We start from the raw sequence: 25,363 nt of genomic DNA, 5'->3' as shown, positions 1-25,363 counted from the left end.
AAATTATTTGCCCCACTCCACATTAGTTACTTCATTTTTACACACACACACACACACACACACACACACACACACTCTCTCTCTCTCTCTCTCTCTCTCTCTCTCTCTCTCTCTCTCTCTCTCTCTGAAATTCCAAGAGATAACACTTGATGTCTGGCCCTCCCAACAAACCAGCCTTCCACCACCAACTTCAACAAAAAAACCAACAGCCTAATATTCATTCTGCGGGTCTCCTGTAGCTTTTTCCCCCTTCTACTTTTTTGAACCAACTGTGATGTATAAACAGCTAAGCAACAGCTACAAACTTGAGCCATTTGCCATCCAGCCTGGAACCTGGAGTGATTCTAAGCTGGGGCTGGCAGGAGTAAACAGAACTAGGGAGAGATCTACTCCGCATACCAGAGACATGTGTTTAAAGGGTCAGGCAGGGAGCATTATTTTGGCGGAAAAGAGTAAGGAGTGGAGGAAAGAAAAAAAAAAGTAGACCCTCGCAGCCAGCTCCACGAGAGAGTTTTCTCCCCATCCCTCCTCCTGTCAACTTGTGTGTAGGTTATTGATGAGAGTGGGGGTGGGGGGCAGTGGGGGGGGATTTGTAACCTCAGACAATCAAGCCTGAAAACAGACATTGGGCCAGACACACACACACACACACACACACTGCTCTTCCCGGCACTTCACTGGCTGCTGCGCGGGCACCGCCCACCCCAGCAGCATGATTCAACCCTGCACGGAAAAAAAAAATCTGTATATAGCCAGTGTGAAACTGAGATTTGTAACTCAAAAGGCAACAGGTCAGGCCGGGAGCAGGCGAAGATACTTGGAGGGGCAGCCCACGCCTCGCCCCGTCGGAGATCGGCGGGAGCCGCACGCCCCTGGGGCAAAGGAGGGGACCCGGCAGGGGGTGGGCAGTTGACGACCCAACTTTCCAAGTTTGGGGGCTGCTTGTCTCGGCGCAACATGAAGGCCTGGCTGGCGCTGCTGCTGGCTTGGATTTGGTGTCACATCACTGGAGGGGAAGGGGACTCCGTCCAGGGTAAGTGATTCTCCCAGGCTGCTCCAGGCGCAGCTCTTCCCAACAGGCGTGTCGCAGCCCCGACCAAAAACCCAAACAACCCGATGCTGCCCGGAGTGACGGGAGGGCAGGCAGCTGCAGACGCGAGCTGGTTTGCAGGTGAGCTTTGCAAACCGCGCCGGGCAGAAGTTGGGGGGGAGGAGGATTATTCCCCCTCCAAAATAAAACCCTTTCCCGGTTTGAGGTTAAACTTTGCTCTTCTGCAGCGCTAAGGTCTCCAGGAGTTCAAAGCCGGTTCTGCTTTCAGACCGGACCTTGTCCCGAACGGATCCGGATCCGGAGCCCAGCCTGCCCCCTCCCCCGGTCAGCACCAATGCAAGGCGCACCTTTGGCTGGGGTTTGGTTCCTAGACGCGCCCGCCTCGCCCGGCCCTAACGCGGCCATTCCGCAGAGCGGGGTTCCCCGGGGGGGCCGCGACGCTACCTGTGCTCCAGGCGGTCTGTCCAGGGCTCTGGCTCAGAGACCTGCACCTCCAGCGAGGCTGTTCAGTGTTTCCGCAGCTCGTTTGGAGTTTACTAACTTTTAAAACGAATCATCTGCGGGATGGGTTGGTTGCAGCAACTTTGGATCAGGGACATTTGCTGTTGCAAATCAGGTGTCGTCTAGACAACTGCATTCGGGCAGACTGGGGGGGCGGTGCCAGACAAACACCCATCCATTTACCTGCTGCATGTTTCTTCCCGTTCCCCAGCTGGGCTTAGGAAGAAACTGCCTCCCTGTGTTTGTGGCACCTTAGAGACTAACACCAAAGCTTATGCTGGAATAAATTTGTTAGTCTCAAGGTGCCACCAGGACTCCTGTTCTTTTTGCGGATACAGACTAACAGGGCTGAGACTCTGAAACCTCCCCGTGTTGTAATTCAGCAGGTGTCTTAACCTCAGGGGAGCAATCCCCTAGTGATCGTCACAAACAGGGGTCAGGGGGGAGGTTGTGATCACTTTCCCCCTTCTCAAATTGCTAAATGGGAAGGGGTTTTCTAGCTAGATGGGAGAGAGCTGTGCGTGTGCATGCGTGTGCGTGTGTGTGTGTGTGTCCGCTCGCCCGCCCATCCGTCCGTCCCAGTATGGGAAAAGTTGAGAACCACTGTAAATGTAGCATGATGGTCGTTCACCCCTGGCCACTACTGGAGACTAGCTATTGGTGTCAAGTATCGGGGGAAGCCGTGTTAGTCTGTATCCACAAAAACAATGAGTGGTCCGGTGGCACCTTAAAGACTAACATTTATTTGGGCATAAGCTTTTGTGGGTAAAACCCCCACTTCTTCAGATGCATCATTTTGTGTTGTTTTTTTTTACCCACGAAAGCTCATGCCCAAATAATCTGTTAGTCTTTAAGGTGCCACCGGACTCCTCGTTTTTGTAGCTATTGGGGCATTTCTTCTCACCAGGCTTGCTAAGGGCCCAATCCTCTGAGGTTCTGAGCATCCTCAGCCCTCCCCCATAGCTTCTCTCCCTGCCCCATTTGGTCCTGTGTGAAGACATAAGGATGAAGTCCCGCTATCATGATCATACTGATATAGCCTGCAGTGTCATAAAGGCTGTGATTTCATTGTGGAAGGAAGCCTCAAGCAAAGAGATTACGGGCAAATGTTAGCCAAGCCCCCGGCTATCTCAGTACACTGCGGCTGGTCTGTTTCACAAAGTTGGTGTTAGTATAAAAGTCGCCCGCTGGGATCAGTTCCTAAAAAGTGCTGAGTACCCATAACTCCTACTGAAGTCCACAGGTGCGCCCCTTCCCTCAGGATCAGTCCCTAAGGATTTCAAAAGCAAGAGAACGCACATGCTTCCTAGGGGAGCCATAGTGCTGAGTTTTATCCGTTTATAAACTAGAAATGGTTTCCAAACGCCAGCTGGAAACATTGGGCGTTCAAAATCCAAGCCTGGGAACCGACTTGAGTTTAGCAGCCCTGCCCATGGGCCTGATTTTTCCATTGCCTCATGCAGTCATTTACCCCCGGGCCAAGTGAGTACCAGATACTATCATTCTGTTCTGGTAGCATTTCACAGTCACGTTGCGCCATTGCAAATTGCTGCTGAAGATGGAAGGTAATGGAGAATCAGGCCCCTCGGGTTTATAAAGGGGCACCCTTGAACCCTAGATCCATCTAACTGGAGCGTTCCAAAGCCAGGTGCAGTCTGTTAAGAACATTGTTAACATAAAATAACACGAAGCGTGGGGTTTGCCTATGGAATTTTGCTACTGGCTGTCTACCGGGGAACCTGCCTCAGAGGCGCCAGCTAACAAATCCCTATCTTATGAGAACATTTTAAAGCATCCGCGTTCCCACTGCAGTTTTGCTCAGCCTGTATATAAAGCTCGAATTCTGCCAGGCAGTGGGTTTTTGCTTCTTCCTTGGGTGATAGAGCGGGGTCAATGGGGACCTGACTTCAGAAATATTTCCAATCACCTTAGCTATGGCATCATCTTAGCATGCTGCAATTATTAATAGATTTCATGCTTGCAGCATCCTTGGGAGGTAGGATTCCTGTTTTACAGACATGGATTTTAATGTGATTTACCCAAGGGCCACAGGGCAGGACTGGGAATTGAACCTAGATCCCAGCCTCATGCCTTCGCCACAAGACAAATCTGTGCCATTGCCTGCACCGCAATGTTTCCCCTGATACTTGGTGCACCTCTGACGCTGGTCTAATCTGAATAAAATGACTACAGCTTGCACACTGTATGAGATACGGTGGCTGACTGGCAATGGGAGCACAGGCCATTCGGATCCTTGCTGAAATCAAAAGAATTGTTACAAATATCAGGCAAGATCCAGTTAAATCATGGGGATTAGTGCCACATGGGCAGTCCCTGGGTCAAAACCCTGGAGTCCTTATTCTCATAGAGGAAGGATGATCCGGTCACTGTGCATGATCCTGGACTTAGGAGACCTGGATTCAATTCCCCTTCCTCCATTTAACAGCACTTCCCCCACCTCACAGGGATGCTGTGAGCCTAAATGCATCAAAGCTTGTAAGGAGCTCAGGTACTCCAGCAGTGGAGGCTAGAGAAGTACCAGAGATGGATTCAGTCCCTGCTGAGGCACAAATTAAGGAGTGAAATCCTGGTTCCATTGAAATCAATGGCACAACTCCTGTTTTCAGCTTTTCACCCTCGGAATCAACAGGAATGTTGCCTGAGTAGGAACCTGGGGAATTAACTCCTTCCCAGGGATTGTAAAACCAAGCTTGTGACCACTCCTCCTCGTTAAAGATCCCAGGACAAGTATACAGGTGTTTGCCCTGAGGTCCAGGCCAAATTGCAGTTCAGAGAGTTGCATCCTGTCTCCCTCCAATTCTCCCCTGCAGCATGCAATTGGATATGGGATTCTAATTTCCTTCTTTCTTCCCTGAACTGGTGTGCTGTGTTGTTGGGCATTGTTAAACAGATTCTGTGCTCCTCCCTAGCTGCATTTCAGCAGTAGCAGAAGTGTTACTTGCGTATAAATTCTCCTGACCGTTAAGTTTACACAGCGCTTTGGGGTTCCTTCAAGTTGAAAGGCACTAGGTAGTATGGTACCTAGGCACCGTTAGAAATGCAAGAAGTTGTTCTATGTAGTAGCAATGGGATTAATGGATGTGTTTTACTTTTTAAAAGTAATGACACAGGGTAAATGTTAGTGATAATCTTATAACAGTTGTTTTTTCTCATAAGGCTGAGGACAACTGACCCCCCGCTTCACTTGCAAATTATTTTGTCAACTAAACTATTCTAAAATAGCCGAAAACCTTGTTCGGATTGTATCCAAATTCTCCCCTCCACGGTAGCTGAGCACTTTAGATGCTATCTGTGTGTCATCTCCCAGCCTGCAATGAATTTAAATCCTACTGGAAGGATGACCTTGCTTCACTAAGGAGGCTCCTGGAGAGGGGTTTGGCCCACTTCTAATACTTGTGCTTCTATTTTTCACTGGCCTTTGGGGCGGTGTGGTGGGAACAGACATTCGTGGGACTGAGATGCTGTGAAATCGGGAGGTCCTTGGGTAATTTTAATTAATTTCCTGGATCAAACCTCAGTTATTCCTAAAGTGCCGGTGGCACTTTAAATACCTATGAGTAGTGGAAATGCTGTAGAGAAATGAGTGGGTCAGGATGGAGGTGCATTGAGGTGAGTGGGGAGCCCAGGACTGGAGCAGCTGCAGGTTAAGATTGAGGAGGACTGACAGGGAGCTGAGTGGGGAGCCCAGCACTGGAACGGCTGGCCGAGTTGCAGCAGAGCTGTGTGGAATGCCGGGATTGGAACTGATGGAGTTGGGTCTGCTGGGGCCAGGATTGGGGAGGACCGACGGAGCTGTGTGTGGGTTGTCTAGGACTGGAACAGCCAGGCAGGCTGCAAGTCGGGAATGAGGAGGCTCGGCAGAGCCCTGAGGAGGGGGGCCAAAGCTCCCCACATTTTGCATCAGAGCTTAGTACCCAGCCAGTTACTGAGATTTCCCAGCACAGTCTCTGCAGCAAACAATAAGGAATCACACGGGCTGTGGCAGCGGCAAACAGGACTGAAAGAAGAGGTGGCAGACAAGGGCAGAGGCCCAGATCCTCAAAGGTATTTAGGGGGCTGACTCCCATAGGAGTTAGGCACCTAAATACCTTTGGGGATCTGGGCCTCAGCGCCTGCCACTCCCATTTACTTCGATGGGAACTCAGCACATCTTGGGATCAGGCCAGAATTAGCATCTGGACTTAGAGATGGGTGAAAAATCGCGGATCCAAACACTTTCCAACTTTTCTGAGGGGTCGGGGGGTGAACCTGGAATTTGCTCTGAGCCCCTTATCATGTGCTAAACTAAAAAAACATGAGCCAGATCCTCAGCTGGTGTAAATCATTGTATCTCTGTTGAATTCAGTGCAGTGATGTGGATTTACACTGGCTCCCGACATACTTTAAAAGCAAACACATTCCTCTCCCTATAATGTCCCAGGTACTGAAAGTCTTTTAACAATCTATTTTAAAGGGTTTGATCCTGCAAACACTTCAGAACAAGGTCCCTGTCCTCAGGATCAATGGGACTGCTCAGGATAGTAATTACTACACGCAGTAGTAACAGCGGGATCTGGCTTGCGCTTGTTGCTCTTTGTTTACCTTTTACATTGCTCTCAGCTTGGACAAGGACAACAGGCTGGTCAGTTTCACCGTTTCCGGTCAGTTGCACCAGCAGAATGTTGCAATGTTTGGGTTGCAAATGCTGCAGAGGATGTTTGTTTGCTTAAAAAAACCCAACATTTTTTATCAAGAGGGGACAAAGATCTGGCTCTGGGCTAACGTTGTGACATGCAGACTACACAAGTGAGTCTACACTACAAACCGACGTTGGGGGCGTGGAAAAGCGATGTAGGTACACTGACCTAATCCCTGGTGTAGACAGCACTGTGTCGACATAGCTACCGCTTCTTGGGGTGGTGGAGTCCCTACGCCGACGGGACAAGCTCTTGTAGGTAGCGTCTGCACTAAGCACTACTGCCCCGGCAGCGCTCTACGTGTAGACAAACCCTCGGAGGTTGATTTGACTTATACCAGTGTGAAAATGGCGTGACTCCAGAATAGCTGTCGCTGGGGTTTGTTCCGGGTAACAAAGCGGAGTCTAGCCCAATTAATATTCTTAACAGATGAATAAGCAGCTCAGGGCCAAATTCCAGGCTCATTGATAACCACGTCATCGCAATGTACAGTTCTGAAGGAGGCGGTGTTGTCTAGTGGTTAGATCAGACGTGGGCAAACTATGACCCGTGGGACCATCCAGCCTGGCCCCTGAGCTCCCGGACTGGGAGCCTAGTCCCTGGCCCCTCCCCCACAGCCACGCTGCCACGTGGGCCGCACTCTGGCCCGTCACTCCCGCTGGGCAACGTGGGGAGCACAGCTGGTTCTGGCCGGGTGTCGGGGCTGCGAGCTCCTGCTGCTGGTAAGGGGGCAGGGAACGAGGGAACCTGGGGGGCAGTCAGGGAGGAGGGGGCGGTTGTATCGGGCGGAGGTTCTGGGGAGGCAGTCAGGGGATGGGGAACAGGGAGGGTTGGGAGTGGGAGTCCCAGAGGGCCTGTCAGGGGGCGGGGATGTGGATAGGGGTCAGGAGGGCAGTCAGGGGACAGGGAGCAGGGGGGTGGATAACGGGGTGGGGATCCTGGGGGGCAGTTAGGGGTGGGGGGTTCTGGGAGGTGGTGGTCAGGGGACGAGGAGCAGAGGGTGGTTGGGTAGGGGGTGGGCGTCCCGGGGGGGGCTGTCAGGGGGCGGGAGTGTGGATAGGGGTCGGGGCAGTCAGGGGATAGGGAGCAGGGGGGTTGGATAGGGAGCAGGGGTCCTGGGAGGGGGCGGTTAGGGGACAAGGGGCAGGGGGGGTTGGATGGGTTGGGTGTTCTGAGGGGGGCAGTCGGGGGGCGGGGGCCAGGCTGTTTGGGGAGGCACAGCCTTTCCTGCCCGGCCCTCCATATAGTTGCGCAACCCTGATATGGCCCTCAGGCCAAAAAGTTTGCCCACCCCAGGTTAGATATTGGGACTCAGCCTTCTAGTCCTGCCTGTAGGAGGAAGTGTGGTCTGGAGGTTAGAGCAGAGGACTAGGAGTCAGGACTCCTGGGATCTATTTCCTGCTGTGGCATGGCATTGTTATTGACCTTGGGCAAGGTTTGTAGTAGGGCTTGTCTACATGGTATAAGCTAAGGTGTGAATTGAAACCAGTTACATGGTGGTTACAGTTCCTTGCATGGCCACTAGGATTTGTCTAGTTTTGGAAGTTTATTTTGGATAAAGGTGGGATGCGAAGTTAAAGTGGAATAGCCATTTCTGAATAACAACATGTGTGGACGCTCTATTCTAGAATAAAATGTTCCTGTTTAGCTTAATTCACAAGTAGATTAAGCTAAACCAGAACAAGGCACTCTGAACGAGAGTGTCCACGTATGGAGTTACTCAGGAATCGTTGTTCTAGGATAGCTGCATGTGGAAACAAAGATATAAAGTACCTTTTTTGGGGTTAGTTTATTGTGCTAAACTGAAAAAAGCCACTCATGCTGGAATAAGAATGTCCACAGGGGGCATTAGACCCATGTAGACAACCCATTAAATCACTCCATGCCTCAGTTTCCCCATCAGGGGCGTGATCCTCACTCATCCCCCAGGGGGCACTGTGAGGATTAACTCCATTAATATGTGTGCAGTGCTATTTACAAAGGACCACGTCAGTGTTCGGGGCTGAATCCTGCTCTGGTTTACACCCTCTGTGGTGCCTTTAACATGGGTAAGATTAAGAGCAGAAATCCAAAGTTTGTATGCAAAGAAACACTGTGCTGGCACGAGGCGTGACAGCCCCTGTCCATGGCCAATGGGGGTGGGGAGGTGTGGATGGAGGGGGGTATACTCCACGTTAGGATGCCCCAGGGTCATCTCTGTGGGTTTACACTTGGCTGCAGCATTGTGGGATTGGGAGAAAGGGAGTGGGGGCCAGCAGTTAGTCACACAGAATGATCAGAACTCAGTGAGTTTGTTCAGGATTAACCCTGCATGAGGCCAGGGTGGGAGAACCGCTCCTGAATGAGACAGCGGGCTCCCTCTTCCCATTGTTCCTGCTCAGACACCCCACCCGTCTAGACCAGGGGCGAGAGGGGGAGACGAGGAACCTTCTGTTCCTCAGTTAGGGGCCTGGTGTCCTGCGCTTTTAATCAGGGAGGGCCCAGACACAGAGCCTGTTATGATCTTCTCCTCTATAGAACAGAGAGGCTGGGCTGCAGTGGGAAATCTTCCCCTGGGAGCTTCCAGCTGCCCAGGGCAAAGAGCTACTGCAACCCAACCAGAAGTCAGGTTAATTGCGGGCTGGGGAAGCTCAGAGCAGACTCTGATCTCAGCGTGCACTGGGGTGACTCCCCAAGTAACTCCACTGGTTACCAGAGAGTCACTCCAGATTTACCCCGGCACATCTGAGGGCGGAAACGGGCTCCCACATCTTTAGCCGTTTAAGAAACCCCAAATCAAGCTAATGAGAAAACAAACCAACCAGCGTCAGCAGCGGCTGGTTTACAAGGAAGGAAATGGCAAAGGAATCACTCACAAAAGAGAGAGAGAAAAAAAGAAATGATTCGCTCATGAGATTAAGAAACAAACAGGCTTTTGACTCAGTGAGATCAGATGCCAGTGGCCTGGCTGTGTCCCAAGGGGCTGTCTCCAGTGCCCAATGGTCAAGACATGGCTGCATACTACAAGGATTGATCCTAATTGCCATACCACTCATGGTCCCACACGGCTGCTCCACCACTGCAGCCGGTAGTTGTGCAGTGCTGCACACTGGACACAGGGCAGTACTCGCCATGACCCCAGGCTGGGCTAAGCTATGGAATCAGGGCATCCGTGGGGTGTTTTAGGCCAGGGAAATTCATTGTGCTGCCAGTGAGGTGCAAGGTCTTTTCAGCTTGTTCTAGTCTTGCTTGAATCCTCTGTGTTTTTTTGTTGTTTTTTTTTTGAAGGGGGGGCTGTAAACGATGAAAACCTAAGAAAGGGGGAAGTAACAAGGGGGGGGGGGAGCTCAGAATCTCCAGAGCTAAATATCCCTGGACACTTGGAGGGAGGCTTGAAATCTAATCCCAGATTGAAACCTCTTTTTGCACATCCACGGTTAGGATTGAATTGCGATTGAATTGCAAGCCTCGTGCTGTTCAGTGCCTTTCTGAAAGCCCCAGATCCTGGATTCATGTGAATAAGAGAGAATCTTGACTTTCATTTAAAAAAAAAAAAAAGATTCTCGCCCTTGTGGTTGCTGAGAAAAACTTGAAAACGTGACCCACTAGAGGCTATGATACGGGAAGGCAGATGAAAAGCATCCCAAAGCTGCTATTTTTGAAAAGTCGCATGGTTTTCAAGCCAATCTGATGGAATTTTGGGGCCCAACTCATGACTTTGAATGCTTGGAGTTGACAGAACTGCAAATCTTTCAATGTTGGGGGCTTTGCTGTCTGGAGCTCAGGACTATAGCTTGGGCCCCATCTGTAGAACTAGATTCATGAGTATCCAGCCCTGCAGATGAAAATGAAGGGGTTTGGGAACTGCCACTTTAGGTTCTTGGTGCTGTTCTCTTTAACAGCTACCCCGTGTCTGTTTTCCAGAGTCTAATGCCAGAGATGGGTGAGGGTCAGTCAGGTCTGGCTCAGAGAAGGCACTAGGAGGGGGTGAGGAGAGAGAGAGACAGCCTGTCTCAAACACAGCAATTTGCAGACCGTTTGCCATTTGCAGACCGTGCTACTCAGTACCCCCTGCATTTCCCAAGCCAGGCACAATGAATGCACCTGCACAGATATCTGTGTCCACCTGTGCAAAGCCCAGGCATACTGGGCAACTGCACATGCCATAGCAGGCTGACACACATTTTGCAAATCCAGCCCTAAATATTAGTTTATTCCCACCCCGAGGTTGAGTTCTGTTGTGTCGACAGCCAGCTTGTGAACCTCAAGTATCTAGAAGCACCAGTAGGTGGGGAACTACTTCTCACGTATTATGCACTGGTTTAGCGGTGCAAAGGCTTCGGGCGGGCTCTCTGTCCAGGGAGTGGCTTTAGCCAATAAACGCATCTTAAGGACACAGCCTCTCAAGTGTGGTTCTCATGGTCTGCTTTCTCCTGGCAGGCGGGATCTGCTGGCTGCAGCAGGGCAAGGAAGCAAAATGCACCATGATCCTGAAGGCCGACGTGACCTGGGAGGAATGCTGCGGCAATAGCAACGTTGACGTCGCTTGGTCCAACTACACCCAGCCAGGGAACAAGATCAGCCTCTTGGGGTTCCTTGGGCTGGTGCCGTGCCACCCTTGCAAAGGTAGATGTGCTTGCTGACAATACAGCCGCCCCGCTGTCCTTAGAGGCCCGAGCCTGTTGTGTTTTATTATAAATACCGCATAGTGTTATGGGAGCATCTAGAGACACAGTACGTCTACACTGCAAAAAAACACCCTGTGGCAGCAAGTCTTTGAGCCCAGATTAACAGACACGGGCTTGTGCTACAGGGCTAAAAATAGCAGTTTAAACATTCCCCCCTGGGCCCTGAGACCCTCTCCCCTCGCTGGGTCCCGGGCTCCAGCCGGAGCAGGAACATCTACACGGCTATTTTTAGCCCTGTGGCGTGAGCCCGAGTGAACTGACCTGGGCTCAGAGACCCGCTGACGTGGGTGGGTGTTTGGTTTTTTTGCAGTGCGGAGGTAACCACAAAGGCCTGGTCTACACTTAAAAATTAGCTCAACCCAGCTACATGGCTCAGGGCAGTGAAAAAGTCATGCCTTGTGCTGTGTGGTTAGGTCGAGCTAACCCCTGGTGTAGACGTGGCTAAGTCAACGGACGAATTCTCACATCAACCTAGCCCAGGGGTCGGCAACCTCTGGCACGCGGCTCGCCAGGCTAAGCACCCTGGCGGGCCAGGCCAGTTTGTTTACCTGCTGCGTCGGCAGGTTCGGCCGACGGTGGCGCCCACTGGCCGCGGTTCGCTGTCCCAGGCCAATGAGGGTGGTGAGAAGCTGCGGCCAGCACATCCCTTGCCCGCACCGCTTCCCGCCACCCCCATTGGCCTGGGACGGTGAACCGCAGCCAGTGGGAGCCGCAGTCCGCTGAACCTGCCGACGCGGCAGGTAAACAAACTGGCCCGGCCCGCCAGGGTGCTTACCCTGGCGAGCCGCGTGCCAGAGATTGCCGACCCCTGGGCTAGCCACTGCCTCTTGGAGAGATGGGTTAACTGCCTGGATAGAAAAACCCCTTCCATCAACATAGGACGTGTCTGTGCTGCGGTGCTTTAGCTGCAGCAATACTGAGAGGGAGACTGTCCCTGTCCGAAAGATATTCGCTTAAATAGAGAGAGCAGGTAAAGGATGGGAGGTGAAACAAGGGAAGCGATTTGCCCAGAGTGACGTGGCAGGTCAGAGGCCGAGCTCGGACAAGAACCCAGGTGTCCTGAGTCCCAGGCTGTTGTCAGAGCTACTAGATCACAAACAGCCGCTAGGAGCAGAGGTTTTGGGTTCACATTTAAAATGGCATCAACTCCGGCGTCGCCCTTGGGGGAGTTTGGTCCTGCAAAGCAGAAATCTCCAGCCATTGTCTGTTCTTGCAGCATTTCCACCGTCTTGGCCTGGTAGCTCAGGAGACCGGCCACAGCGGACCTAGACAAACAGGCCCCTTTTTGGGTTGGGCTCCGACATGGAACCAGCAGAGTTGGTTCTGAGCCAAGTCACTGCTGTGTCTGGCGCGTGGTTGTTCACACTAGCGCAGAGGGGTGTAAACGGAACCCCCCTGGAACGGGGAAGCCATTTGTGCCCACTTTGCACTGGTGTAAATGCTGACGTGGGCTGTGAGGCCAAAAGTGTGTGACCTTGTTTCTCCCGGCTCCTGCATGTGGGGGAGGGACGACCTGGAGGTTCCTTCCCCCCGTCGTGGCCCGTGGTTATACGTTCTATCAGGATCCGGAGGTGCGGGGGGATATTCCCTGCCCCGCCACTCCCAGCCAAATCCTAGAGCAACAGGAGCGGGGAGCAGGGCACAAGCAGCAAGATCCCCAGCTGGAGGCAAGAGCCCAAGGGGGCGAAGTTGGCATCATGCCCTCAGGATCCTGGGTGGCACCGAGGACTGGGACGGCCCCTGACGTCGACCAGAATAACGCCAGGCGTGCGCTGTGTTACAGCTGCCTATGGGCTGCCCCGCGTTCCAGAGGAGCCTTGCGTGTCCATGATGTGCACTGCGGAGACTCCTCCTCCCACTGCTGGCCCCGCCCCCTGCATGGGGGCTTGCAAGGGGGCAGCGTAGGACAATTGACTGCCGCCCCACACTGTGCAATTCCCCCCAGTCCTGTTGGAACGCAGTTCCAGCCCTGGACACCGCTGCTGGGGCAGGGAGGAGCAGAGATCCGAGGGCGCTAAGCCAGCTTGCGGCGGCTCGTTCCCGGGGAAATAACAGTTTCCTCTTGCCAGATCCTCCCTTTCCAGCTGCCGGCCGCAGATTTCCCCGAGGGGGAATGTTTATTTATTTATTTACAGCTCTCCCCTTTCAACATCTCCAAATGTCTTTATAGAACGGGCTAGTTCAAAAAATGGAAACACTCCAGTTTGTGCGTTCCAAGCCCTCCAGATGTTTCGGAGCAAGCCAGAGGCACGGAGCCTCGCGTCACACTTGCACGGCCATGTGAGGACAGGCCAGAAGACCTGCTGACCGCAGTAGTAAGGGAGTGGGTTGGAAAGGCCGCGTGGTTCATTGAGTCATTTGTTTTACAAAGGCCATTAACGAACAGCCTTCCCCCGCCCTGATGCACCCCTCTCCTGCCTGAACACAGATACTGCCCTTAATTCAGCCTTGGAGAGGTCCCCAGAAGGGGAATGACGTGACGGGTAGTGAGAGAGGTTAGAGGCAAAACTGAAACTGCCCTCCTGGTCCTTGATTCCTTATAGAGACCAGGCTGCAGGATTCAGACTTGAAACTTCCCCCAATTCAAGATTCCGAGGATCAGGTCTGCTTCTGGTGTCTGACGTCGCTGAGTGTCAGGCAGCGCTGGGAGGGAACGGAGGTAAAGGTCCTGATTTAATGAGCACTGAGGGAAGTCAGCACCTTGCAGAATCAGCCTCCAGGTCAATGATTACTGTTCACTGCACCTCAGCCTACACCGCGAGACTGAGATTGGGACCCCATTGTGCCAGGCACGCCGCAGAGCAAGAGCCAGCCCTTCCCCCAGAGATCTTACAATTGACATGCACAAGGCCGGCATAGGGAAGATTATTCTCCCAATTTTGCAGCGGAGGAACTGAGGCACAGAGAGAGGTGGGGCCCAGGAGCTTTGGACAACCTGGCTGCTTCTGAGCCCTTCTGAAAACTCTAAGCAACTTGCTAAAGGTCATGTGATGAATCAGTGGCCGAGCCAGAAATTAAACCCAGCTCTCCTGCGTCACGGGCTGAGCCCTTAGCCACAGGACCAGCCTTCCTCACTTACCCCGTCCAGAAGGAGGTAACAGAGCTCCTTGATCTGCTCAGCTTCTGCTTACGTTTAGCTCTGCTGCTATAGCCAGGCACCGATCTGCTGCACGGGGTTTATCAGAGCCTCAGGATCCCAGAGATGAGAGGATCCCAAAGCAAGAGGAGGAACAAACTCCCCACACTACAGAAACCCCCATAAAGTCCAATCTGATCCTGCCCGTTCCCCAGCGTGCCAGAAAGGAACCTCCCCCAGAGCTAGCCGATGAGCAGGAGGCCTTGGAAAAGGGCAGGATCTGTGATCCAGCTCCTGGCTCTGCTCCAGGAGAAACTGTGTCACTCTGCCCCTAGCACAGTGTCTCCTCCTGCTCTGCAGCCAGGTCAGCTGGAGAGTGGCAGAAAGGTCCTGGCAGCTCCCCCAGGGCTCCCGAATGGAGGAGGGTGCCAGGTTTCCATGCCAGAGGCAGGTTATGTTCCTTCTGGGGCATTCTGGGTCCATTGAACTGAGCCTCAGTCGGGGCTCTGCAAAGCTAACGTGGGTGAGGGGTCGAGGCTGCTGGGAATGGAGCAGTGGCAAGCCCCACCCCTTCCCCCCCCCCCCCACCCCAGGCTCATGCTTTATCTGTCTAGCAGCCCTCCCCACTGCAACGCCCGGTGCAGAAAGAGCCCTGCATGTGCTGGACTCGCCCAGCCTGGCTCGCCGAAGGGCGTGGCCTGTTTGGAGCGTGGCCCGCACCAGGCGAGTTCAGCCGAGGCTCGTCCATGTGAAAGAGCTGCTTGCCCGCAGGAGCGAGCCCCACGTAGCTCATTCACTCAGCCCCGGCAGATCTAGGGCCTCTGACTCACAGGCCAGGCCCTGTTCCAGGCGATGGCTACTGCTTGGATATGGAGCTCCGGGGGCGAACAGGAAAAGCAGCTGGTCCCCTGCCAGGGGATTTCCCCCCTGCAAAATAGGGAGAAACTCCTGGGGGAATTCCACCTTCCTCCCTACGCGATCTTCCAGGGAAACCACACCACACCATGTCCCACGGTCAATCCCTTCCCCTTACTGAATGGGGGCACTTTCTCCTCCCCCCCCCCGAGCTCCTGGGGTAACATTCCCCCCGCCCCCCCGCCTCCCACTTCAGTGAAGGAATAGCTCCACAGGGGGAGGATTCTCTAGGTCCAAAGAGACACATTGCAAATAATACCCTGGTAGGTGTCCGTGTTCCCCTGATCCAAAGGGGGCAGGAAAGCTGACCCCGCCGCCGACTGGCTAGAGAAGATGCCGAGGGCACTGGGGAAGGGAGTGGTCCTGCAAAGCAGGAGCAATGGGTCCGAGTCACACTTGTGGGACATGGCGTAAACGCTCCCACTGGAGCAACCTGATTTCCCCCGCCCACCACACACCTCCAACCTCTGGAGACGTGATAACTAGCCTCTCATAGGAGCCAATGTCGCTTTCCTCCCCCCCCAGCTCGCACTGCTCACTCCCCAAATGTCTCCCGGGTTCAGGGGAAATTCCGTAGCTTGCCACACACGCACATGAGTTCAACGGCCCCGTTGAACCCGCGCAGACTGTTTTTGCTAGGAGGCGACCCAGTGCGACAATGCAGCCATCTGTTTCTTCCTCCCCTGCCCGTAGGGAAAGAGGCGTCCCAGACAGATTTCCCCCCTCGCTGTTGCCCATTCTCGTTTTCCAGTCACGGAGGCCTGGAGCGAAACAGGGCTGGGTATTGTTTGGGAAAGAGAACTTGCTGATCACACAGCCGCGTGCACAGGCTGGGCTTTCTGGAGGGTGCCGTGCACAACAGGGCAGGGTTCTCTGTTGCACGAGAGAAAGAAATGTCTCAACAACAAAAAAATCAGCTGGCAGTTGAACATAGGGGCCAGCCCCTCGACTGCTGTAAGCCAGTCTGACTCCGCTGATGAATGGAGCGACTTTTCTAGCTGCAGATCTGCTCCGTTATTAGGGTTGCCAGGTGTCTGGGTTTTGACCGGAACACCTGGTCGAAAAGGGACCCTGGCGGTTCCGATCAGCACTGCTGGCTGGGCCGTTAAAAGTCTGGTTGGCGGCACACCGGGGCTAAGGCAGACGCCCTGTCTACCATGGCTCTGTGTGGCTCCCGGAAGCAGCAGCATGTCTCCCCTCTGGCTACTACGTGTGGAGACAGCCAGGGGGTTCCGCACGCTGCCCCCGCCCCAAGCGCCGGCTCCACGGCTCCCATTGGGCAGGAACCAGACCGTTACGGGGCTGAGTGGCTCAGGACTTTGTGTCATTATCCTGTAGTTGCACAGGTACTAGCAGGATTGAGGTGGCGCAGGGTAAAGCCCGGGCTACCGGGCATGATCTGAAACTGAACACTTAATCAAGGGAGTTCTGCGTCCAGATGGAGGGCAAATCGCATTCAAGCTGGAGGGAACAACCCCTTGTCTAGACAAAGCCCGAGGAGCTCTCCACATCCAATCCCCCAGGGCTGACCCCAGAGAGAACCGGTAGCTGTTACCATCCGTGTGTGTAATGAGTTGGGCGGGTCTTGGGGGTGGTGGTTCCTAGGAGACGGGCCCATCCCAAAAGCCAGCACGGTAGTGAGCACTCTCGATGGTGGCCCCAGCAGAGTCCAAGGACTGAGCAGGCCACGGTGCTGTATCCTCTCCCCCAGTCTCTGGCCCAGCTGGGGGCGGTTATGAGCAGCTGGGGTATAAAGAACAACATACAAGAAGCCTTTGACGGGGCTCAACAGGAGGTGTCATTGGTCTGATCGAACCCAGGACCAATACTGCGTTGTCTTGAGCGCCCCCTGCTGGCACCGTCACTGTGGGCCCTCTGTTTAGATATGCGCAGCCATCTCTCATTGATGGAGCACTCTCATAACAGGAGTTATGCTGCTTGCTCCTGTCCTGCGATTAAAGAAAGGATTTCAGTCCCTGTGGGCGTTAAGGGGTTAATTCATCTTGCCTCACACCAAGGGGCTGGTGAGCCAGTTTTGAACCACAGCTGGTTCTTGGTCCGCTCCTGTGTCTCTGGGTCCCCTTGCCACCTTCGATCCCTCTGCAGCGGGAGAGGACGCGCCCCGGTGCAAACCGAGTGGGGGCTCCCTTGTGCTAATGCCTCTTTCCTTCCCCCCAGAGACCTGCGAGGGGGTGGAGTGCGGCCCTGGCAAAGTCTGCAAGATGAAACACGGCCGTCCCCACTGCGCCTGCGCCCCGGATTGCTCCAGCCTGCCCAGGAAGCTGCAGGTGTGCGGCTCGGATGGCTACACCTACCGCGACGAGTGCGAGCTGCTGACGGCTAAGTGCAGAGACCACCCCGACCTGGAAGTGATGTACCAGGGCAAATGCAAAAGTACGTCGGGGCCCCCCTTTCTCTTCCCGCGTCCTGGCCCTCTCCCTGCACGCGACGGGCAGCCTTAGTGGAACTATCCTAAAACCCCCCAAAGCGAGTGTGTTTCAAGTTCCCTTGGGAATTGGAGGAAACGGTGCTCAATCATTTCAGCTTGTCCTTGCTTCTCCGGTGCTGTCAAGCTGGATGTTCTCACGGGTCACCCTTTCCACCCAGGGCAGCTTCCCCAGTAGCTGGCACTTGCAGCCCTACCACATTCAAGGCTTGGTACAAGCATTTCCCCCGCTCCTCATGTCTGGCATCTCTGAGGCAGAGTTTTAGACTCCTGGCCCCTGGAGGTGACTTTGCAGCGATTCCCCTACTGAGGTACCCGTGGCGTATCCCTCTAGCGTGGGAGATTTCTATACTGGGCAAGGAGCCTGGGGCCGTTCCCCTGACGTGCCCGCTGTGCCGCCTGCAGCGGAAATGGGAATTCGCTGTGGAAGGGCAGGGTCCTATTTAGAGTCGATTGTTAGTGGGTGGAAACCCATGACCCCCAAAGGAGCCGCACACATTTATGCCTGGTCAGAACTGGCCCCCTCAACGCAAGAGTGGAGCTGGGAGAATAGCTCTGGATGGCAGCGTGTGGGTCACTGGCACAGGGGCTGGCAGGCCGGAGCTGGGTTTGACCTACACGCCCTTCCCCTACTTCTTACCTCTTGCCTCTGAGCCAGAAGCTTTAGGGTCTGAGAGAGCCCCCTGCCATGACTCATGCTCCAAGCCAAGGCCCTGTTTGAGGCACGGTCTTCCAGCTGAGCTGTTAAGTCAAGGCCCCTCCTGACCATGCTCCGGGGCTATCGAGAGAGAGAGGTTAATCCATCCCTCAGGATCCCCAAACCCTTCCCAATCTGGAGACCCGTGAATCCCCTCGGCCATGACGTGGCAGCTGGTTCCAGGGCTGAGCGGGCCCCACTCAGCAGATCCCTGCTGCTCCGTTTGGATCATCCCTGCACCCCAGCCAGCGTTCACTTTCCATAGCCCAGTTTCCAACGCCAAGGGCAGCGGTGGGAGCACAGGCTCCTGTCTCCTGCAGGGCCTCTGACCTATTCAGCCAGTCAGGTGCTCTGGGGGTCTAGGAGCAGAGCTGGGCCAGAGAGATGGAGTTCAAATCTGGGCTTCTCTAAGGGCTCGGGTGACCAGGCAGCAAGCGTGAAAAATCGGGACGGGGGTGGGGGGTAATAGGCACTTATAGAAGACAAAGCCCCAAATATTGGGACTGTCCCTATAAAATTGGGACCTACTGGTCCTACTGGTCACCCTAGTAGGGGCCAATCTATTATCTGGTTCGGGCCTAGCTCCAGTTTTATTTTCATGGGTTATTTTAACGTGACAAGAGGCCCGGTATGAGAGATCTGTCTTTCTCCCGGCTGTTTTTGTCCCTAGGTGGAAATGCTGTGAGGAGAGCAGATGTTGCATTATTTCGTCCTTCTAAATAACAATACCAAGCTCCTATCTCGCACTTTTCACCAGTAGAGCTTCAGACTCTTTACAGAGGAGGCCAGTGTCATGATAACCCAAGGGGGAACTGAGGCACAGGGCAGTGAGGTGACCTGCCCACAGTCACCCAACAGGTCATTGGCGGAATAGAACCGAGAAACCCTGAATGTAGCAAATTTATGAGTAAGAACCAGAATCTTCTAATACTGAATAGCCCGATTCTGCCACTCTCTTTGCATGGCAAGTCCCCGGGGAGGGCCTTGTCTAGCAAGGTACCACTCAGCATGGGTACTAGTGGCAGCATTGAACCCTGAAGTCTTTGAGCTTTTGATGAAGAACCTGTTGAAAGTCACTCCCTGCTTCTGATCTCGTTTACACTGGTATAATTCCCCTGGCTTCCCCTCTGATGTACATTGGTGTAAGTGAGATGAGGATTAGGCCCCCCGTGTCTAACTTACCCTGCTGCATCTAAGAGTTGTAGGGAGTCTCTGGGTATGTCTCCACTGCATTGTAAACCTGGATCTGGGGGACCCGGATTTGTGGACTTGGTATTTCCAAGTCTGCCTTTGAGCGTCCCACTGCATTGTAAACCTGGGTTTACATTTGCTGGACCAGAGTCTCACAGCTGTGCTAATGTGACCATACCGCACTGCGCAGCTGCGTCCACACTGCAAAATGACAGTGCTTGACCCAGCCTCCTCCCAGGGTCCTGAGTGCTTGCTGACCCGAGTCAGATTGATTTGTGTGTGGACAGAAGTGGGGCTTGGGCTCAAACCAGGGTCAGAGCCTGGGCTTAATGTGCAGTGTAGACACACCCTCTGAGAAGTGCATAACCTCATGTACCAGAGGGCAGATTCTCAGCTGCTGCAAACTGCCATAAATAGAACAATGACAATTTACACCAGTTGTGGATGTGGCCTCGTATGTACTAAGCTGAGTAGGCTCAACGGAAGCTGAGGAGTGAAGATGATAAATGGAAGGTGTTACTTTTATTCATTAGATAACCTGAACCATCCCAAAGAAATTTGCAACCTGATCTACTGCTGTGGGGGTTACTTTATCCATCACTGAAATGCAGCCACCTCTGGGTGATAAGTGGCAGATGTTTAACAGTGCACAGCAACGTATATCCTATTTTTTCTCCAAATTGCTCTCCAAATCCAATAGGAAGTGCATGACTCTAAAGGCTTTTGCAATCGCAGCAGCATAAAACGCTGCCCTTCTCCTTCGTAAGGGATCCTCCTTCGGCAATAACTGCACAAGGGATTTTTAAGCCCAATGGGATTTTTAAGCCCTATGTACTCACTGAAATACGATGCCCGGTATTGAATGCGCTGTATATTCTACACTGGAGTAGCATCTTCTGATGCGTAAAGAGCTCTGGATTTAATGGGGGTTTTACATACATCACCGACAAAAGAACAGCGGCCCATAACATGTCACTTAGATGCATCCAGCTATTGTTTTAAAAAAAAACAGACCAGAAAAACATCCCAAACCTGCCAAGGTCTGGCAGCTTTATTATGCCTATTATTTTTGCCAGCCCCCTCTCTGAAATTCCTTCCTGTCGAAATCATCTTAAAAGCCAAATCTGGGGAGCTGGGCTGTCGAGTCACCGCCTGATCCAGCTTCAAAAAGAGCTGAAGTTTTAAACCCCTGTGAAAGAGTGTTTATAATCTACAGTAAGTGATGACGCACGCCTGCCATGGAATGCCCCTGTCTGCTGGCGTATGTGTGTACACAGCAGAGATGGGACGCAGGCGGGCTGTCAGAGCAGAAATCAGCCGTTGCTCCATGTGTTCTGGCTAGCTTAGCGTGCGGGTTAGCACTCTTGTGACTGCTCAGTGCGTCGAGAACCCAGCAGTTTGCCAGGTCCATTTGGTTCTGGCTGGGCAGTGGCTAGGGATGGTAAAGCCACAATTTGCTTCTTGTTTTAATTTGGAGTGAATTAGTACCCAGGTCAAGGGACTGTGGCATTAGGTACAGTGCAGACAGGGGCATCCCACACACAGTGCACCTCTATTCTGACTTCCAGCACCTGTGCCGGTCTAAACCGAGGTCCCAGTGTTGCTCTGCTCTGCTGTTGCACCTAAATTCTGGCCTGCATATCCCTCTGCCCTCTTCTGAGCACAGACCATCAGTCGGGCAGTGGTGAGGGGCCAAAGGGAGGGTCACCGGTTTCCATCAGCTGGGGAAGTGTGCAAGTGTCATGCTGGGGGCAGATGAGACCATGAGATTCATTGCACTTATGATCCGATTTGCTCCTGTACCCAGATCTACAGAGGCACAAACTAGTAGCCATCAGATGCACAACACCGTCTAAAACCACATGGGGGCAGGGATAGCTCAGTGGTTTGAGCATTGGCCTGCTAACCCCAGGGTTGTGAGTTCAATCCTTGAGAGGGTCATTTAGAGAACTAGGGTAAAAATCTGTCTGGGGATTAGTCCTGCTTTGAGCAGGGGGTTGAACTAGATGACCTCCTGAGGGCCCTTCCAACCCTATGATTCTGCTGGTGAAGAGAAGCAAATGTTTACCAGTAGCCAAATATCTGGATTTGTGCTGAATAAAAAAGGGGAAGCACAATTTCCAGCAAAACTTGTTGCTAAATCCTGCTCCCAGTTACCTCAATGTAGAGCTGGAGAAACCTCACTGAAACCAGGGGGGTTATTCTGGAGTTAATCTGGTGAAACCGAGAGCAGTATTTGGTCCACAATGATCCTTTGAACGCTGCCCCCCGTAGAAAAGCAGCTCTAGAACTTTCTGTTGCTGGAGCTTGAACCACGCGCACACATGCTCTGACCAAGCTCACTCTCCGGCTTGCGACTGCTTCCCTTAGAGTCCTGCTCCAGCGTGGTGTGCCCCGGGACCCACACCTGCGTTGTGGACCAGACAGGCAGTGCCCACTGTGTGATGTGCAGGACGGCCCCCTGCCCTGATCCCTCCACCCTGGACCACACTCTCTGCGGCAACAACAACGTCACCTACCCGTCTGCCTGCCATCTACGGCGGGCAACCTGCTTCTTGGGCAGATCTATCGGAGTCCGGCACTACGGAAGCTGCTTAGGTATGTTTCACTTCTTGCCCTGGAGAACGTTCACCTGGGTACGGTGGATGGGGATGTGGTTCAGAGTTGGCTGGTCGGCCCCCCCCACACACGCAATCAGACCTTGCGTAAAGATGTGTTGAGAAACAACACAGACAACACTTGTAGGGGGCTTTTGAGAGTGGAGAGGGATTCCCCAGGCTGACGGCTCTGTCCTCTCAGTCCCGTGCCCTCTAATTTTAGTGCCTCCATTTGCGAGCGTCCAATTTCTGCTTCTGACTGTTACCGCTCAGCTTCAAGAGATGGGGCGTGATTTTCAATGGCACCGGGCACTCGCTATTCTAACTGAGGTCAATGGGGGCGGCCTGGGCTCAGCCCCTCTGGGAATTCAGGCCCTAAGATTGTCAAGGGAGCTCAGCTCCCAATCAGGCCTTGGGAAAAGGGGGCCGGATTCTCAGATGGGCTCCTGGCGTTGGGTGCTGAGCATTAGGGAAAATCTGTTCCTCATTTTGGGGCCTGAAATGGGGGGTGGGTGAGCTCTTCTGAAAATCTGGCCCTTTTTCCGGACGCTGAGTGCTTGGGAGTCTGACCTTTGGGGGATTGGAAGTGGAACTCCCAGACTCAGGCACCCCAGATTATCCGGGCTACTTTAGATGATGTGGCTGCACTGTAAACAACTCGCTGAAGGTCACCTACTGAGCCTGGAGAAGAGCTGGGAACAGATCCCAGGTGCTCGGCTTCCCCTGATCCAGAGACCTGCCCGCTGGGGACTGGGCTGAGAACTGTCCCGAGAGCAGAGGGATGACTTTTGACCACTCTTGTGATGGGCCACGTTACACCAGCGACCTGGAGATGAAAGGCCCCGTGGCCCAGTCCCAGTCCCCTGAGCCCTCCAGACTGTAGTGTTTAATATTTCCCTGCAGCTCATTTTCTTTTATGGCTCCATTTACAGCTGTGGCCAAGTTCCCCCTCGATGTGGGCGATGCCGAAGAAAACTATGTGTGAAACACTCCTTCTTTGCCAAGAGGCCGAACCCAGGAGACGGGCATTATGTATATATTGTACAAACCATATACCTGATATTTATTAAGATGAAAAATTCTTATTTATATCTGTTTATGTTATGCAGACGCATAGGGCCCGATTCTCATTACTCCGTTCCTGCGACTGGGGCACGGGAGGGAGATTAGGGTGGCTTTAAACCACCTTTCTGCTCCTCATAGTCCTGGGTGGTTCAGAGCCTGATGTAAGTTAGAGCAGCCTCTGGGCTGCTCTAACTTATGCTCTGCTCCCCATGGGAGGCAGTGACTAGCCATAGCACAGGGCACTCCAACCATGTCTTCAGTCTGTCCTCTGGGCTGTGAGCTGGACTATTGTACAATCTTTACACCAGCTCTACACTGACTGGGGAGGCCCCCATGTGCAGGAGGATTCTCTGGGGGCCATTTCCACCTTTCTTAACGCCCCTTTATGCTGCCAGAGGGCCTTAGTGTCCCTGAGAATTGGGCCCACGCTGTATACTAGCCCCAAGACAGCACTTCCGGACGTATTTATTGTTTTGTTTTAATTCTTGGTGCCCCCATCTGCAGAAGTTCCTGGACCTGTCCAGCGGGAATCTGAGGTTGAGCCTTCCCTTGAGGGACTTTCTGTCCTAGGGGCTCAGCTGTGGGGATGGACAGCTCCCGACGGCAGGAAACTCAGTTCAAAGCTGTGGTTGTTGCATCTTTTGTTTTCCTGATCTTGTCCAATCCAGGTCCCCATGTAATAAGCAATGTCAGTGAGGACGCAGAGGTAACACAACCTCGCACGCTGCCCTCAAGGCTGGGTTTCACACAATGGGCAAGGGGGGCAAACTTTTTGCCATTCTAATGCCATGTCCCTGGGTGGCTCATTGGCAGCAGGGATAGAACCTGAGACCTCTGGAGCTGAAAGCATCAGCTCTGGTAGCCAGTGCTGTGGCAGGCTCATTGACCTCTAGCTGCAGACTGCTCCCTACTAGACAGGAAAAATGTGCCACGAGTGGGTTACACCAGCCCAGATCATTGCAACCGCAACGGGCTCCAGTCGGGATTCAGAGCCAGATTTACCCAGAATTCAGTGGTGTTGGTCTCGGGGGTCTTCGTTCAGGCCCATCTTGGTAATACCTCTGGGGTTCATTGTCCTGCACCTTTGCGTAGGGCGACCAGACAGCAAGTGTGAAAAACCGGGACGGGGGTGGGAGGTAATAGGAGCCTATATAAGAAAAAGACCCAAAAATCGGGACCGTCCCTATAAAATCGGGACATCTGGTCACCCTACCTTTGCGGAGCCACTGATGCTGGTGCAAAGCAAGTATGCCGGGTAGCACTTTGCACTCGTTCGGAGGCTGTGAGACAAGGCATCTGAGACCAGGGCCCCAAGGGGATGTGCGTTAAAGAGACAGGCAGGCAGCTTTGGCCCCGACTCTGACCTCTCCTAATGTCATTACAAACCTGATCCCGCCTACATCAGCTTTGCCCCGGCTTTAGGGGAGTCGCTGTGATTGACAGCGGTGTAAGTGAGAGGAGAACCCGGCCCAGCGCCTTTTGGGTTCTAAATATCGTTCTGGGGTTTTCAGATCAGTCCCTCGATAGTTAGCCCCCCGGTCGCCATCAGGCCCATGCTGAAAGGCCACTGCTAGCTACAGCGCATGCTGCAGGTTGACTGCAAACTGCCCCCCTTCCCCCGGCTGCTGACACTGAGCACCAGGGCCGGGGCACAAACAGGGAAGGAATCCCAAAGACGGTCGCTCACTAGAAAGTGGGGAGGGCAGGCGGGAAGAGAGGGGATGAGTGCTTGGCAAATAGGGAAGCGTTGCGAGACGAAGGTTGGCTGCGTGGTCAAGCACTGAGGCTCAGGAGATCTGGGTTTAATTCCCAGCCCTGCCACAGCATCTGTGTGTGACTTTGGGGTCCCTGTGCCTCAGTTCCGCTCCTGTTGTCTGTCTAGTCCAGTTAGCATCTCCTCCAACCTCCTGCCGCTCTCTCCCCCTCTGTGTATTAACAGAGCTCAGCCCACAGGGGTCCTGATGGCACCAGGTGTCTCTAGTTGCTGTTACGTTGGGTTGGCCTGTGGTGTCCTGGAAACGGTGCCTGGCTCCTTTGTGACCCACCCCAGCTGCCCCCTCTCCAGCAGGTTGGTTTCTTGAACCTCGGGACATTACAGCCGTCCCTGGCTTAGCAAACACATCATAAGAACCTCATGGACACATTCAAAAAGGGGGCGGGGCAGCTGCCCCGCCCCCCTCTGGATCCTCAGCTCAGCTTCCTCCGATCGCATCCCCGGTATTTATTTTTCACCATCCCCGGCGACATCGTGTGTGTTGTGACCTGTGTAAATAGCATATCGGCTCCAACACCACGCGGCTCGGAAACCGTCGCCTTTATATTATTATATAGATTAAAAAAATCCCCTCTCTTCTATTTTTGTATGGTTGTGTCCCCATCCTTTACGTATGCCATGTAACATGTATGTTTCCTATTCCATATTGTTCGGGGGCATTTTACTGCTATGTTACATTTTGGGTT

At 53.4% G+C, this 25,363-nt stretch overlaps 1 protein-coding gene across 1 annotated transcript; it reads left to right on the top strand.

Moving 5' to 3' along the window:
- The first annotated feature begins 771 nt into the window (after window positions 1–771).
- On the top strand, window positions 772–25,363 carry FSTL3 (follistatin like 3). The gene is made up of 5 exons (XM_044999033.1): window positions 772–1,033; window positions 10,669–10,854; window positions 17,086–17,301; window positions 21,612–21,839; window positions 22,771–25,363. Exons 1-5 carry the CDS (start codon window positions 958–960, stop codon window positions 22,821–22,823), a joined length of 759 nt encoding a protein of 252 aa, XP_044854968.1. The 5' UTR covers window positions 772–957; the 3' UTR covers window positions 22,824–25,363.

The sequence above is a fragment of the Mauremys mutica genome, chromosome 24, assembly GCF_020497125.1.
Source record: "Mauremys mutica isolate MM-2020 ecotype Southern chromosome 24, ASM2049712v1, whole genome shotgun sequence".
NCBI classification, from domain to species: domain Eukaryota; kingdom Metazoa; phylum Chordata; order Testudines; family Geoemydidae; genus Mauremys; species Mauremys mutica.
The sequence above is the reverse complement of the archived record's forward strand: the minus strand, read 5'-3'. Positions and strand labels throughout refer to the sequence as shown.